Genomic DNA, 17,851 nt, shown 5'->3' on the forward strand with positions numbered 1-17,851 from the left:
GTCGCCCCCCGGCAGGCAATGGCAAACCTCCGAGTGTATTTCTGCCATGAAAAAGCTCCTCATAAAAAGTATCAGCCGTTCAGAGTCGGCTTGAAACTGTAGGTCCCTCCATCCATTTGTGGAACAACATCAAGATGCACGCCCCAAATAGGAGGAGGAGCTTGGCCAAACATCCAGTTATATATATGTATATATATATATATATATATATATATATATATATATATATGGGGGCATTCTTCGCCAACCGGACACCCCCATCTGCCCAGAACAGTTTTTATAAAAAAAAATTTTCCCTATGCCGAAATAAAAGCTTATGTCATGTACTTTAATTTGTCATGTGGCACTTTTTAAATACTAAAAAGCCATTCCTTCCAAATCTCAAACAAAAAGGAAGTGATTATTAAAAGATTTTCCAATTCTCCAGAAGAAAAAAAAGTTTTACTGTTGCATTAACATTCTCTGGTTATACGGTGGGGAGTTTTTATTTATTCAAATAATCCCATCATGCCAGCTGACACGTTCTGCGGATTTACGTTGGTGAGTAACTCTCATCTGTAATACTGCGTTTACGACCGAACCCTTAATGTTCTCCGTGTATATTATACATACATATATAACTGTGGAAATGTGTAATATTTGCTTCTGTTTCTGTTGTGTGCTTTTTTTAATTTGAATTTAGTGATTGAAATTGCTACGCTATTTCGTATTTTCACTTTTTGCTCTCAACTGGAGCAGACGAGTAGTAGAGCTACTAGCGTAAAACATAGTAGCAACTGGTTTACTCCGCTCCTGGCTACGTTTCATTACTGTTTGTAGCTAAGAGCAATAATGAAAAAAGTTTTTAGAGTCATATGTAGTCGAAGTAGGAACAAAAAACTGGTAGCCAAACGGAGCTCTTCTACAGAAATTTTTCATGTGTACTACCGCTGTCGCTATTGCTCTCGGTTCTGTTGCTATGTTATTGCTCCGTTCGTTTTTCTTTTGTTATATACCGTTTTATATGTTTTTGCGGATTGAGGTATAGTTAAATACAAATTAAAAAAAATATTTTTTTTTATAGTTCCTGAACCCTCCAACTTTTAATGCAAAAAACAAAAATCCATAAAAGACATTGAGCAATCATCAACAGTGTGTATTTATCTGATCAAATTAACTTATCTTATATCCGTGCGATAAGCTATCTTAACTCGACCAAGTACAATTGTTTTATTTTATCACAACGTCAGATAAACTATCCTAAGTCCTCGTGCTTATTTCATTTGTCTTGACTCCTGGCGCGCTCTTAAATGGTGCGGTCGCAATGTTTGAGACCAACTTGAAAGTTAAAAACTATATCAAAACATTGAAGCGTTGAAAGCGTTTTGGCAAACGGTCATATGGATGCGGTCGGTCGGGTGAAAAAGAAGAGGAAAGACAAATCATCGCGACAAGTTGCCGCATGTGTCCATTTCTGTATACGAGCAAAGACAGCGTTGGTCGCGTGTACAACTCATCGTAATATCTTTTCTCATACGAGTCATCACAAAAATGAGTCACACAACATGTTTTCGAGATTGTGGCTATGTTATTGCTTACTCAGTGTTATCATATGCCTTCTGAACTAACAAATGTGCTTGATGAGTATCCATCTAATCTAACCGCTTTCCACCATAACAACTCGGACGAGGCTATCACTGCCTGGATGGACGGAGGTTATACGTCTGATGCGCCATTGAGCAGGCGGCAAATGAACGTGCCCATTTGCTGCATGACTACAAAGGGGAGCGTATCATTATTCTGTTTTACAAAATTCTGGATGACAAAATTCTGTAAATTGCAAAAAAATTCTGCTTTTTAAAATTCTGCTTTTTTAAAATTCTGCTTTTTAAAATTCTGCTTTCTAAAATTCTGCTTTTTAAAATTTTGCTTTCTAAAATTCTGCTTTTTCAAAATTCTGCATGTTTAATGCGAAAAATTCTGCTTTATTCAAGTTTTGTGATTTTCGTCATACAAGAAGTAACAAAATAAACATTTAATTCATAAATATACATATAGGTATGTTTAAGTGATAACAATATTTTAGTTTAGCCAATTACAATATTTTTTGCAATTCTTTTTAAATATGTAGTGTCAATTAATTCATTTCTTTTTTTAATAATTCTTCGCAGCTGTTCGTTTTTTTTTAGAAGAGTTCTACGCAAAAATACTGTGGATTGCGTAGCCGGAGTTGGACTGATAAGGGTTATTTTTTTGAAGCGCGGCCGAAGGCCGCCCACGCGAGAAGGAGTTCTACGCAAAAATACGGTGGATTGCGTAGCCGGAGTCGGACTGAAGAGGGTTATTTTTTTGTAGCACGGCCGAAGGCCGCCCACGCGAAAAAGAGTTCTACGCAAAAATACGGTGGATTGCGTAGCCGGAGTTGGACTGATGAGGGTTATTTTTTTGAAGAGCGGCCGAAGGCAGCCCACGCGAAAAGGAGTTCTACGCAAAAATACGGTGGATTGCGTAGCCGGAGTTGGACTGATGAGGGTTATTTTTTTGAAGCGCCGCCCACGCGAAAGAAGTTCTGCGCAAAAATACTGTGGATTCTATCGAAACTGAAGAAAAAATTATTATTATTATTTTTTATTTAATATCTCGAATAATTATAAAAAATAATAATAATAATAAATTAAATAATTACATTACCTCTTTAACATTGTTAACATTGTATTTTAATACAGAATTTTGAAAGCAGAATTTTAGAAAGCAGAATTTTAAAAAAGCAGAATTTTAAAAAAGCAGAATTTTAAAAAGCAGAATTTTAGAAAGCACAATTTTAAAAAAGCAGAATTTTAAAAAAACAGAATTTTAAAAAGCAGAATTTTAAAAAGCAGAATTTTGTTTTTAGAATTTTGTACAGACAGAATTTCGACACCAACCCCCACAAAGATATCAAATACGCCTAAAATGTTTATATGTATGTACATACAGTGATGAAAAGATGACACAAGATTAGAAAAAAACCAAGCTGCCGGCGCTGTTATACTCAAAAAGCTCTGAATGGAGGCTTGGAACAGCATAACGTCTAAAGAGCTGACGAATTTAGTTGCCTCGATACCATGTCGGCTTTAAGCAGTTATTGATGCTAACGGTGAACCCACTAAATACCGAAAAGCAACCATTCTAGGATTAAGTAAAGTCACACTAAATTAACTTATTTAATGACCATCTCTGCACTAAAAGAAAATATCGTTCGGTTAATGGCATCCCGACATCACTTCTCCAGCGAGTGGCATAAAGTACGAAGGCCAGATTCCTAGAGCGTATCTAACATAACTGCCAACAGAGGAGGAAATAATTAAAAAAAATAAAATCCGCACTTTTTTCTTTGTAGTATTTATTGAAATAAACGTTTATCTTTAGTAATTGTTTTTTAACTTAGATTTGAATTTCTAGTTCTGTCACTGGACACCCTGTATTTCGATTACAAATGATTTTAAGTTTTTAAAATGAACTACATATTCAAATGTACGTGTAAGATATTCTTACCACAGGGTATATATACAATATTTTGTATAATATTTTTTAAAACTTACTAAATTATTGTGTTTTTATTCTTTCATGGTATTATGACATCGTTGCAGTGAATGAGTGGGAAGGTGACACGTTAGAGATAACACGCATCTCACGGCTTGATATGGGTGCCTACCTGTGTATAGCATCAAATGGTGTACCACCAACTGTGTCAAAGCGGATCAAAGTTAGCGTTGACTGTAAGTAAATGCGACATACATAAATAAGTTTGTAACATATTGCATATTGTTGAAATTTACAAATAGTATTATAGACTAAGAGCCCGCGACGCCCAGACCTTCGTTAAATTATAAAAGTTGGAAATTTTTCTATATACGTCTCCTATACAGGTATAAGCAAACCCAGATTATTAAACCTGGGTCGCGGTGGCTTTGGCAGGTAACAGGTAGTAAAGGTGAGTAAAATTGAGTCTCAAATTTGTAATAGTATAAAGCTTAGTTTTTATACATTTCAACTTACAATCATATCAGAAACTGCCTCGTCCATTGGCGGACACTTAGGGCGGTAACAACCCCTCCCCAGACACCCTAACATTCTAATTATTTATAAATCTACTTTCGTCATAGTATAAAATCTAATTTTTATATATGTTATTCAGAGATCTATAAAAATAATGTTTTCACAATCCCCAGACAGTTTCGATGGTTCCCCTATCTTCCCAGACATAATGAATCCACTCCAGGCGTGAGCGCGATGAATATATATGTACGTTGGTGCGAGTGAAATAGTGCGATCTGTTCTCTAAATTTATCAAGAAAATTCATTATATACATTTATAACAGATAAAAAAAGGAAATTTTTAAAGGAGAACGCAGAAAAATTTTCATATTAACAAATTATTAAATCAACAATACAATAATGCGATTTTTATTGAGTCAAGTGGAGATCTACGAAAGTTGTAAATATCAATCGAAAATTTTTTCTAGTATTGTGCAGAAAAAAATACGAAAAATCGACAGCTGATGGTAAAATTCTAGAAGTTTAAAGTTAAGAAGATAAATTTGTATGCATGTTAGTTTTACTGTAAGGAGAGAGAATAATTTAGATCGTAATTGAACCAATCGAAAAAGATTTCAATTATATTTATAATTATAGCCATTACAATACAAAGTAAAAATATAATGTGTCAAACATTATTATTAAATAAAAAAAAATATTTAATCAACTTCATCGTCCTCGTCGGTATCTCGATTATCTTCATCACCGCTACTCCATTCTGCGGATTTGTCCTCATGAATGTCATCGTCTTCATCAGCTTCTGTAATAATTAAAGCAAGTTAGAATAATTATGAATGGTTGATAATTTCTTCATAAACAGTGAACATTATAACATACCTGACAAAGTTTGTAGAGAATCACTGACATAAGTAGGTAGCTGATCTCCTTCAAACCATTTAAAATGGTATTGATCATTTTCCAGTACCCAGCCATTATTTTCAGGTTTATGTGAAGTAGGTTTTCTTAAGTGAGCATTGTTCCAAATCGTACAAATATAATTAGCTCGTAAAAAATGCTGTAGTAGCTCATTTTCACAAGGTGGTAAACTGCTAGCATCAAAGTTTCTCAATTTTTTTCGATTGAAAGCCTCATTAATGTCGGAAACTTTGTATGAGTCTATAAACATCTGAACTCGAGCAGAATTGACATCAATTGCATTCCGAACATTATATACACTACATATATTTTTCTGAATACTATTGAAAATGTTCTTCTGTTCACTGCTGTCCTCTATTAACTTATTTTCGCCGAACTTTATAACTTTATCATTGTTAAAATGAACTCGACAATCAGTATGATAATATATTTTTGGAGCAGAGTAATTATTCAATGTAGTTGAAAACTCGTTATATTCTTCTAAACCTTCAATGGTAGAAAAAATACTACCTTTAAATTGGTTTGTTTCAGCTGCATGAAGTGGAAGCATTTTTGAGCGCACTTTCTTCTTCTGTTTATTACAAAATATACAAACAATCGGAGAGTCATTACTACTGACAATATTTTCGGGTTGAGTATTTACGTCCTCAATTACATTGTTTACTTCAGTAACATCTGGTGTACTAATGTCACCATTTTTTTGATAACTTGTCGATTGTAAGACCTCTGATTCACTAGCTAAAGTCGATTGTGAAATTGTTGAAGGTTCTGTATGTTGAGGCGGTAAATGAGATTGTTCTGTGGAGGTTGAAGGCTGGAGCTTTATCATTTCAGAATATAAATTTTGTTCTGATGATGTTGGAGATTTTGTTGCGAGTTCGGTAGTGAACTCAGGTACTATCGGTGTATCTGGAGATAAATTGTCTACACTAATCGACTCTTTGTTTACTCTTTTTTTCTTTTTTAAATCTGCAGGCTCCGAATTGTAGTACTGTTTATTAACGCCTGTGAATGTTTTATGGCATTCCCGGAGATAACCTCCATCTGTATATTCATCAGGCAAAATAACATTCGCATATTTAAGGTTGTGTTTTTTTCTGACTTTCAAAACAGTTCGGCACTTCTTTAATGTCTCTTCAGAAAGCAATATTAATTTCCCCTCACTTTTCTTACAAATAAAACAACTTAATATAATTTGTTTTTTTCCGGTTCCTCCGTTTCCATGACAACACTTTATCACAACTAGACCACTTATTTTATAATAAATTTTGCAAATAAATTATTAAACGCTTGCTGTACGTATAACAGTTCACACTACATAATATACAATACGGAGTATTATACAGAGTATAAGACAGCTGATGCGCAGAAAAATATCGCCGTAGACCAATCGCGCTATTTCACTCGCACCAACGTACATATATATTCATCGCGCTCACGCCTGGAGTGGACTTCATTATGTCTGGGAAGATAGGGGAACCATCGAAACTGTCTGGGGATTGTGAAAACATTATTTTTATAGATCTCTGAATAACATATATAAAAATTAGATTTTATACTATGACGAAAGTAGATTTATAAATAATTAGAATGTTAGGGTGTCTGGGGAGGGGTTGTTACCGCCCTAAGTGTCCGCCAATGGACGAGGCAGTTTCTGATATGATTGTAAGTTGAAATGTATAAAAACTAAGCTTTATACTATTACAAATTTGAGACTCAATTTTACTCACCTTTACTACCTGTTACCTGCCAAAGCCACCGCGACCCAGGTTTAATAATCTGGGTTTGCTTATACCTGTATAGGAGACGTATATAGAAAAATTTCCAACTTTTATAAATTAACGAAGGTCTGGGAGTCGCGGGCTCTCACTCTATTATGCCTAAGATATTTAACCCTTTGTTCGCGCCAAATTAGAAATTTTTGTAATTAGCCTTTAAATAAATATATCTTAATGTTTGCGTTAGCAGCACTATATGTCGGTTGTCAACTAGACAATCTTTCTAATTCCTTTTTTTATCTATTAAAAAATTCGAGCAAATTACGCGTGCTTTTTATTCATCCGATTTGATGGCTTTATTTTCCCGCATATTTCCTGCAAACCCTTTAAAACATTCACAATTTGGTTCTTCGAGCCGGATACCGCAATATTTTGATAGCATACAGTCCACGCTGCGTTATTTAACATAACATTCGCGGCACTCGCAAAATATCGTCATTTGAAGTGCGCGATTCTGCATTAAACGCTATAAGGCGCTATTTAAAAACAAGCAAATCCGACGAGTGGACGTAAAAGTTATTTCTACGAATATGGAATAATTTGAGGAACATTGCGCCGCCTTTGTGCAACTCAAAAGAAGTTGCATTGTCTTGTGGTGATGAAAACGCCAAGACGCCTTTTCCTCAAGTCACTCTAACTACGCGTGCACTCGTGCCGCTTCCAAAGCTGCAGTTACCTTCATTCCGTGACGCATTTCTGTCGCTCATCAATGTCAATGCAGTTCTGTCGGACGGATAGAAGCTACAATATCTTCGTAACTGTTTAAAAGGCGAAGCGCTGGAATTGGTAAGTAGCAGTGAGTAACAGCAATTACAGTGAAGCCTGGGACTTGTTAACCACAAATCATAAGGTCATGCTAATTATAGCGGAAAGCCATATCGAAGCGCTATCTTCAATCGAGAAATCAACGAAGGTCTCCGAAAGGGCCAATAAACACGTACTTAACCAAACTTTGCAGCACGTTGGAGCGCTACGGGCACTCGGTCGGCTAGTTGAGTACTGGGATGACTGGCTTATCCACCTAACTGTTTGAAAACTAAGCTACGAAACCCGCAAGCAATGGGAATTAGCTCTTGTGGCGTACGATCTTCCAGCATTTACGCACTTCTTGACTTCCTCGAAACTCAAGCTCGCTCTTTGGAGATGGTGCCAATAGTTTCTGCTAATTCAAGGCAGCCGCAAGAGCAATCATGGTTCAAGGTGCGTGCTTGAACTGCCTAAGTAATCGGCATGTTATCACTAAATGTCGCAATCCATCATCGTGTCGCGTATACCAACGTCGTCATCACACGCTACTCCATGCTAGTTTCAGCAAACAACAGCCTGCACCTGCTAAAAAGGTGTGTGTGGAAAGTGTCACGGAATTGGTTATGTTTCAGAGGGCTCTCGATTTTAAAAACCCTCAACGGTCAATTTAAATAAAGATTTTTATCCCCGAATAGTGCGAAATTGTTTTGATTCGTTTTGGCAAAAGAACGTTCACGTTACCTGGGACACATAAAGAAAGTAAGTGCTTCAAAACAAAAAAAGAAAAAGCATAAAGGACGATTTGAAACATTTTAGAAATTGCGTGCGGTCCACGAAACAGTTGTTTTAGTGTTCAACAATTCAGCGATCCACTTTTGGAGGTGTGTGTCCAAACTATCATCCACACTAAAAGTAGGTGTCTTGGCCATAAACCAAAATCTGAGAGATTTAGTGGAGGTGATTGCAACTTCCTACGATCAGGTAGTGGAAGAAATCGGAAAAGCTAAACCTCATACAAATTTAAGAAGTATTCGCAAACGACTCCATCTCTTGGAAGAATTAAAGGGTGAAAAATGAGGATTCCCTAAAAGGGATGAACGGACTGGTTCAAGAAATCCGCAAAACTGCGAATGGCGATCTACTATTCCAGTTGACTAAGCAATCTGACGTGAACACGGCGAAACTATAATACAAGCAACGGTGTGTCTGGCTCTCTCAGGAAAGGCGGAGGTTAAATCGTTAACAAAAAAATCACTTCTTGAGATTCATGACGTTGATGAAGTGACTACTCCTGAAGAGGTTCGCTTAGCACTAAACTCCAAGTTCCTCAACTTCAACGTAGAGCCCTCGCAGATTCGCTCGATACGGAAGGCATACAGCGGTACGCAAACGGCAGTTGTTTCACTACCTTCTAAGGCCGCCAAAAAGCTATTAGAAGTGGGTAAAGTTCGCATTGGCTGGGTAATATGCCGCATTTGTGGAAAAATCCAACCTAGGCACTGCTTAAAATGCGTAGAATTCGGGCATATATCACGAAATTGCACTAGCGGAACCGATTTCCAAGGAGTGTGCTTTAAATACGGGGGAGAAGAGCATGTAGGAAAAACATACACAAGTACTCCAAGGTGCTTATTATGTCAAAGAAGACGTACCAACCGTACTGATCATGTTACCGGCGGCAATAAATGCGCTGTATTTCAAGAAGCGCTCCAAAAGATAAAACAGTTATGAGATTGTTACAACTCAATCTCAACCATTGCGAAGCCGCACAAGATCTCTTGTCGCAAACAATTGCAGAACTCAAGGTTGATGTAGCTATATTGAGCGAACCGTACAGAAAAAGGTAAGCAAACTGGACGCAAAGCGCTTGCAAAATGGCTGCAAAATGGTCTTGTGGACGACATTCCTTACATCTACAGAGCGTACTAAAAGAAAAGAGCTTTGTTTGCGGCAAGATCTGAGATATATTATATCTATATAGCTGCTAGATAGTAGGGAAAATCGCCATGGATGCAATGTCAAGACATGCGATGTCATAGCAGAGACTATGAAGAAACTAAGGACCTTCGAAAAACTACGACGAACGACCGGGAATTAATTCGCCTTTCCGCGTTCTTGCGTTCAACGTGTTCGTCTATCCAGAAGGTCACCGTCAGCTTGTGTTACAGATACCGCAGAGTGGGATTTGTTAAATAGATGTTGATCATGCAATAAACTTAAATGAATTAGTGCCTATTTGATTTGATCTGTCAACAATGCGCGCTTATCCGTCACTCGCCAATCCACGTCGCTATGTTGCACGTCGGACCGCAAATGATACAAGCAGCAATTCAACACCGGTTCTGGATCCTCGGTATTCGAAACCTGCTTTGAAAAATGTAAACGTACAATGTAAACGATTGAATCGCAATCCCCTGGAACAACGATGTTTCCTTCAAAGTGTACGTATTTTCCTTTATATGTATGAGCAATGTATTTGGAGTTCGCAGGAGATCTCTCCTCTGTTAGATTTATCGCCGCCTCCACGCGTTTCACCAATCCAAGGGACGTTGTGGTGATCATCCACGACAATAATGCACCAACCACTAAATGGAAACTCGGGCGTAATCTTAACAGTCACCTCGGTGCTGATGATCGCGTTCGGATCGTCAACTTACGGACATCCGAAGGAGAACTGTTGCGACCCATTGCTAAGTTATCGCTTTTGCCAACATTTTTATATTTAAATGTTCATTGTACATAAATTTATCGCATCATTTTAAGTAAGTTTTGTATTAGAAATCTTTGTAATTAGCCTCTAAATAAATGTGTCTACATATCTGCGTTGGCAGCACTACATATTTGTCGGTTATCAACTTGACAATATTTTATTTCCTTTTTCTCACTTTTAAATAAATTCGAGCAAATTGCATGTGCTTTTTATTCATCCGGATCGATCGGTTTTTTTTCCCGCATACCAAACCTGAAAATACTTTTAAACGTTCACACCCTTTGCCCTCGAGTCCTTTTTCCATTGCGCAAACCAGCAACTCGAGACGATCTCGCCCAAATTAGGTAAACATTTTATAGGTTCTTTAAAAACCATTATTAACAAATAATCGTATACAAATAATAAAATTTAACTCACTTTAATAAATATAATATTACACTCTGTAATTAGTTTTGGTGTGAGAGCAATGGCCAAGATTGATCCTAGGTTTATTAGGACATAATATATATCACAGTAATACGAAATTTCCCGCCTACCTCCAGGCATCTTTCGGGCAAACAAAACTTGCAGTCCTTTTTAGGCTCTTTTAGCTCTTGAAGCTTCCCGTTTAACTGGAATTGGTCGGAATGCGACCATGGGAAATTTTCATGCCTCAAAAAAAGTTTCCGCCACCATTTAAGCGATTTTCCCCGAAAACAGTGGGTAAATGGATACTGGTCCGCCCGGTCTACACCACCCATATATCTTATATAGTTTAATACAATATTGGGTTTCTTGTCCATTATATCCACACCACCTCGTGACAACCCTCTTATATTTCCACCCTGCCGTGGATTTCGAAACTTTTGGCTTTTTTATTTCCTTGGGCAATTATTTTCTGTTCTTTAAAATTGTTCCGGTAAGACCCCATATGTATGTGTATTAAGAGGGGCAGCTCCTCCAAACTACGAGTTTTTCAATAATTTTTTGCGAAAAACTGAGGGTATTTACTATCTTAAAAAAAATTACATTAATATTAATACTATTTTGAAATAAAAAAATAAAATGGCGGCGCTACAGCTGATCAAACGTGGCTCCTTTAATTTGCTCGATAGAATGTAATCAACTGAAATCAACCACACAAAAATTTTTCATTAAAATAAGTTATTCCACTTTGCACAGAAAAAAATTATACTTTTTTATAAACAAATTGATCAAAACAATTAGAGTTAATTAATATAAAATTTGAGGTACATATAAAGGCCAATATGTTATAGAATGTGCCTGTCAAATGTGAAGTTGATATCTTGATTACTTTTTGAGTTATATTCGACAGCGTTGAAAAAAACGTATTTCGAGAAAAACGAAGTTGATATCTTGATTAATTTTTGAGTTATATTCGACAGCGTTGAAAAAAACGTATTTCGAGAAAAACGCGATTAAAGTTTTCGTTCTTACTCATCTTTCGTTCATCACTTCACTGACTTTATAGGGACTTTTTAGACTTCTTTGCTTCGACGATAAATCTGCACGCCTTCAAATAGTTGAAGAAAAATTTTCCCCCATTAGAAAAATTTGGGAGATGTATACGCCTGGAGAATACCTTACGATTGACGAGCAACTATTGGCGTTCAGGAGAAAATGTAGCTTCCGGATGTACATTCCAAACAAGCCAGCAAAATATGGACTCAAAATTCTAATGATACGTGATAGCGGTACAAACTACATGGTTGATGCTATGCCGTATTTGGGAAAAGGATAAAACAAAACCACCTTTCCACTTGGTGTGTACTACGTAAAAGAGTTGACTAAAACTGTACATGGTTCAAATAGAAACGTTACAATGGATAACTGGTTTAGTTCGATTCCTCTTGCTAAATCACTGTTATGCGAACCATATAAGCTGACAATGGTCTACGTTCTAATAAGCGAGAGATTCCGAGTGAAATGAAAAATATAAAGGGTCGTAAGTGTAATACGTCAATGTTTTGTTATGATAATGAGCTGACGCTTCTGTAATGAGGAAGGAGCAGTAAACCCCAAATCCAACAAACCCTACATAATCGAATTTTACAACAAAACGAAAGCAGGCGTGTATACTTTTGACCATATGTGTAGTGTCATGAGCTGTTCACGCAAAACAAACAGATGGCAAATGTGTCAATTTTTTGGCATATTAAACATGGCTTTTATAAACATCCACATTATTTATTCACACAACGTATTTCAAACAAATAAAACACCTCTTAGTCGTCCAGCTTTTATGAAAAAATTGCATTCTGCCCTTATTCAAAGTCACTTGACAAACAGACTTGAAGTACCAGCATTGTCTACGTCGTTGCGATCAAATATTGAAAATGTTATTTCTTATGATGAAAATACTGCAGATACTAATCGCTAAAAAAATGTAACAAGAAAGAGAAAGATTTGCGCAATTTGTCCCCCTGCTAAGCGACGGATGACGAAATCATTTTGTGCAAAATGTAAGAAAAGTCTTTGTGGGGAGCATAAAATAGAGATATGTGCCTCTTGTACAAAATGAGAACTTTCATTCCTTAAAGTATTTTATTTTTGTAGTTAATAGTATTATCTTTATGAAAAAATACCAATGGCCAAAAGTTCTCTGGATCTGACCAAAAGCTCTGTGGTGAGTGGTCTATAGTATGGCAAAATGCAGCAAATGTAGCCTGTCTTTGAGTCAGCTGGAGTATAAACTCTGATACCCCACATCGTCGGTTTCTTCGCATTGTATGTGATGAACGAAATTGACCCTTAAATTTTATAGTTGATTCGTCCACTCATAGGTATGTACTCGCCCGGGATAAAACAATCCAAAAACTTTGATTTGAGATAGTCCAAAAAGGAGGCGCGTTCGTGGATTGGTGGTGCGTGTTGGAATAGTTTCCAGATGAAGCACCTAAAATATTTGACTAAATCATTCCCTTGTAAATGTATCCAAATAGAAAGGAATATGTACGACCAATATCCTTGTAAATTGGCCAGCGGCATTACATTGATAACGACAGCAAGAATGCCCAGAACTCTTCGTTGGTGGCAACACGTCATCTCCGCCATATCGAATATTTTCTTTTCGAATACTTATTGATTTCACGAATAATTTTTTCCACGAGCTCATTGGTGGAAAACAGTTAAAGAAAATATATTGTTTGTTGTACATGGGGAACTATTCGTGGGGCTGTGGGGTTTTGGTCAGGTATAAATTGTACATCTTGCAGCACTTCGAGGTAGTCGCCAGAAAGAACCCATGTTTAACTAGTTGCACCTTCCAGAGCTCCACTTTCAACTTTTCTTTCAACATCACTCTCAACTTCAATGTCGCTCTCTGTAATTCTAATTTTTCGCCGCCATTTCGCGGCATAATCCGCCGGAAATCAATGTAAGTTCATCATCTAAAGATGCAAAATCGAATTGGTCAGAAATCAAACTGACTTATTATTTCTAAAGTTATGGATGTAATCGAATTCCACCAATTCATTCTGTCACTGGCTTATAAGAATACTTTTTCTCTAGTAACATCTTGCGTATGGTATCTGCTAATTTCTTGGGATTTAATTTGCATTTTCGTCTTCAAACCGATCTGCATTTTATTCAATTCTAAAAACGGATTTTATTTGAATTGAACCCTGTGGAAGCCATCAAAATCCAGGACTCGTACAAATGTCTGTAAATTTGCCCAATGTCTACCTCCAGGACTTTCCTTGAATTAATATAATATTATTCTGCTCAACTGCCAGTTTCACTTGCTAATTGGTTATATAAGCATAAGTTTGTAGAGTTTCTCAAATATCCAAATTCATCCCAAAAGATTGTGTACAATCGACCACGGGATTGTAATCTGCATGAGTATAATCTGAAACTTTTGTCACAACTACCGTTACGGTATGAAGAAGGGCTAATAGGATCCTAACAATAAGAGAAGAAAAAATAACCTATATTCTATATTAAATTGGCTTTATGAGAGGGCACCCTCACAGCGCACTTTTTCGGAAAGAAGCGTAATCTCGCGGAGGCAATGCGCTGAAGTACTTCTTCGAAGTTTTTTCATTTGATCGTTGGAGGTGTCACAATTTATAATGCTACTCTAATAAGATGTATTTGTATTGTATAGGTATTCTCGATCTGTAGCATGAGGTCCAGCATAGTGCATGGGCAGCATGATTGAACAACATTTTTGTTGTTTCATGTATTCAAATAGTATAGAATCTGGTCATGCATGTGTATGGTGAAGAAAATTTAGAAGGTGTGACCAATAACAGATCGTTGACCATCCCTCAACGAATTTGAAGGAATCAGCTGATTGGCTGACGTAACTGAGATCATGGCAGCGGTTTGTTTAAAAAAAACTCAGCCTGTGTTGGTGATATACGAAAAAAAGCAGCACAGTCCTGTTGTTGTTATTGTAGCAGTAATACAAGCCCCGTCAGTGTACGGTATATCACCGTGCTGCTTCGACAGGTTGGGTCCAGAGGGAGAGGGGTGTTGAGTAGGTTTTAAGGGGCATGTGAACAGGTGGTTAGTGTCCTGCGGGGAGCCTTCACATGCCGGACATAGGTTTGGTATGTCGAGGGCAATTCTGGATAGGTAGGAGTTTAACCTCCTACAATATCCAAAACGTAATTGTGCCAGTGTTACGCGGGTCTCATGGGGAAACTGGAGCTCTTCATCTGCTGTAGGCGCTGGTTAGAATCCGATTACGGCATTCGGCCGTAGGGAGCTTAAAAAGGTGGTAAAGGTCTTCCGATGAATGTCGTTTATTGTCTGTCTTAAACACTGTCTGGTCCAGTAAATGTCTGTTAGTTTTTTCCTGGATCTCGTCGGCGAAATTTAATAGGTGTCTCCTGAGGTGCCTAGGAAGCGGCTCTGGCTCAAGCAGGTGGCTGCAAGTGTAAAACCTTCGGTAACACCCTAACAGGAACTGCTTGCTGCCTTATTGTGAAGGTGTTGAAGAGAACACATCAGGAAGCACCCCGTCGCTATCCGAATGGCAGTGTTTTGGCAAGTCTGGAGCTTTATCCACCGCGTGTCACTGGTTCCACGCGACCAGATAGCCGCAGCACCAGCCGAGCCAGATAGCCGTTCCCGTTTGAACAACGACTGATTGGACGATGGCCAAACCTGATAATTTATCATCATTGGTTTCTGATCATGGGGTATAGTGAATTCTGAATCATCAGAGATATGCAAAGTAAATTGTTCTCAAATAGCTCTTCAGAACGGAATTTCCCTATTCCAATGATTTCAACATGGCTTGAAGGAGTCTTTTGAGAACTTAATTTGTAATTAATAGTTTTGATTGATCTGAAACCTACATAATTATTATACCATTTCCAAAAACACAATAAGAAAGCCCAATATTTGTTTATTTTCACTTTATTTGTTTTTATGTTATTTATTTGGTATATGGTATATCAAATTCATGCTACCCTTGTGAAAATTCGACCCTCGAATATTGCTTAGATTGTGAACTTAAAAATTATAACCCGCACAGGTCCGTTGCAACAATTCTAGCGTTTTCTTTATTATTTAATATTTTTATACTATGTACTATTAAAACTAGAATAAGAACAATATGGGAAACGAAAAATAGTAAATGGAAAGTTGGAGTAAGTATAGCTAAGTAAATAGAATGGATAGGTAAATAGAAGTAAGGAGAAAGGTGAGTGCATAGCTGTAGAAATAGAATCAATGAATGTAAGTAAATAGCGAAAGGTAAGGTCAGTACATCGAGAATTTAGTGATATTAAGAGTACGAATATATTTTAATTGTAAGTACAAGTATGTATATACAACACGTCACTCTTGACAGTTATGATTTCGAGTTTTTAAGAGACTTCGTTTATCTAGGAACCAGCATTAACACCGATAACAATGTCAGCCTTGAAATTCAATGGAGAATCTCTCTTTCCAACAAGTGCTACGTTGGACTAAGTATACCACTGACTTCTCTCGACGAACAAAACTAACACTCTACACGGCTCTCATCATGCCCGTCCTCACGTATGGCGCAGAAGCTTGAACGATGACAATATCCGATGAGGCATCCCTTGGAGTGTCTAAAAGAAATATTCTGCGGGATATTTTTGGACCTTTTTGTACCAACTGGTGGTAGCACTGGTAGATGCGCGCTTTGGTAAACTCGACAAAAATTGCGCTTATCGCGCCAATCAAAAAGATGAAGAATTTATATATATAAAGGGTAGATACATACCCATTATGAGTGTATGGCCGAGCCCCTTCTCCTACTTGTTGTGTGCGCGTTGAAACGAGTATTGTTCCACGAATAGAGTCAGAAAACTTACTTTCTTATAATTATAATTAAGTAAATAATAAATGTGTATCATTTTTAGCTATGTATGTACAGGGTGCGCCATCTTTAATGTCGGTATGTAAACGCTGAATAACTTTGTCATTTACCAACCAATCAACTTCAACATACATGTTTTCGATATGTCAATTCAGTACACTGTCAACCATAGATCGCTTTACACCGAAGCAACGAAAATCGACGCTATAAAACCCGAAATGCTTGACAAGATGATGACAAACGCAGGAAAAAGGTTGCAGTTTGTGATTGCTAATAAAGGTGGCCACTTGTTTGATATTGTATTCAAAAAATAATTTTAATAAATTGTAATTTACCAAACCAAATAAAAATGCCTAACTATACAAATCAGTTTTTTTTTTTAAAGTTATTCAATGTTTTCATACCGACTTAAAAGATGGCGCCCCCTGTATATGTTTAATCTTAATTATTTCAATAAAACAAATATTAATGAATTCGATATTTTCATTACTTAATTAGTTTTCTTAATTCAATTTAATTCAATTTTGTCTTACTTAAATTCGTTTTGCAGTATCTGTCTTGACTCCCGCTATCTTGAAGGAATCCTTATCCTTCAGTTTTTGTTTTCCGGCGGCAGTACAGCGAGTTTGTGAATCGATCATCTCACTTTTCCACACCTATTGGCTACGCGCATTTAGGACCCCCTTCCGGGAATAATTTTTGGGAATTCTGCTGCAGTAGCACATTGTATTCGCGGACGATAACGAGTTGGCTTGGGCTGGGCTGCAGGGGCGCGCGTTTGTTGGACTGCTGAAGTTCCAACAGGTGGCTCTTCAACTGTGCACGCCAAAATTGTTGCTCATGAAACAAACAAGCTGTTATCTCCCTAAGCATCGGCTAGGGCGTTCGGGTATTTTCTGATATGGCAAAGTTCACAAAGGGCAACCGATTAGTACATAGGCTAAACGACGTTAATGTTGAGGTTGTTGCTGAGTAGTGCGAGAGATCATGTCTTCAATATTGCTTGCTCCACAGGCCGCCGAAATGGAGTGCCCTTGAAGGTATGAAGGCAAAGGTGAACCCTTCGTCGGCGACATAATGGAGAATCTCCTACTTCTGCTACCGAAAGGTTTTCGGAGCTCACTCAATTTCCTTTCTACTCCGACAAAATTCGCCGCGTTAGCGCAGAATATTGTTGCTGCTACCCTCCGGATCCAGTCAATTTTTAGAGCCAGTTAAGCCTGATACAAGTTCTAGCTGAACTGCCTTTGAAGAGAATCAAATGAAAATGGCAACGTACATTTTCAAGGGACCGCGACTGCGAATTTTCAAAGTTTTGCGAATGGGCCCGAAATAATCTACGCAAATAAAAGTATTATGAACAGCCGTTGCAATTTGGGT

At 37.4% G+C, this 17,851-nt stretch overlaps 1 protein-coding gene across 1 annotated transcript in view; it reads left to right on the top strand.

The window, feature by feature from the left end:
* The window catches only part of LOC129247571 (neurotrimin), a 159,161-nt gene that overhangs the window by 125,403 nt on the left and 15,907 nt on the right, over positions 1-17,851 (top strand). Inside the window, exon 6 of the mRNA XM_054886740.1 lies at positions 3,609-3,737. Within this exon, the coding sequence (XP_054742715.1) occupies positions 3,609-3,737 (129 nt within the window). The remainder of the gene's footprint in view (positions 1-3,608; positions 3,738-17,851) is intronic.

The sequence above is a fragment of the Anastrepha obliqua genome, chromosome 5 (genome assembly GCF_027943255.1).
Source record: "Anastrepha obliqua isolate idAnaObli1 chromosome 5, idAnaObli1_1.0, whole genome shotgun sequence".
NCBI lineage: Eukaryota > Metazoa > Arthropoda > Insecta > Diptera > Tephritidae > Anastrepha > Anastrepha obliqua.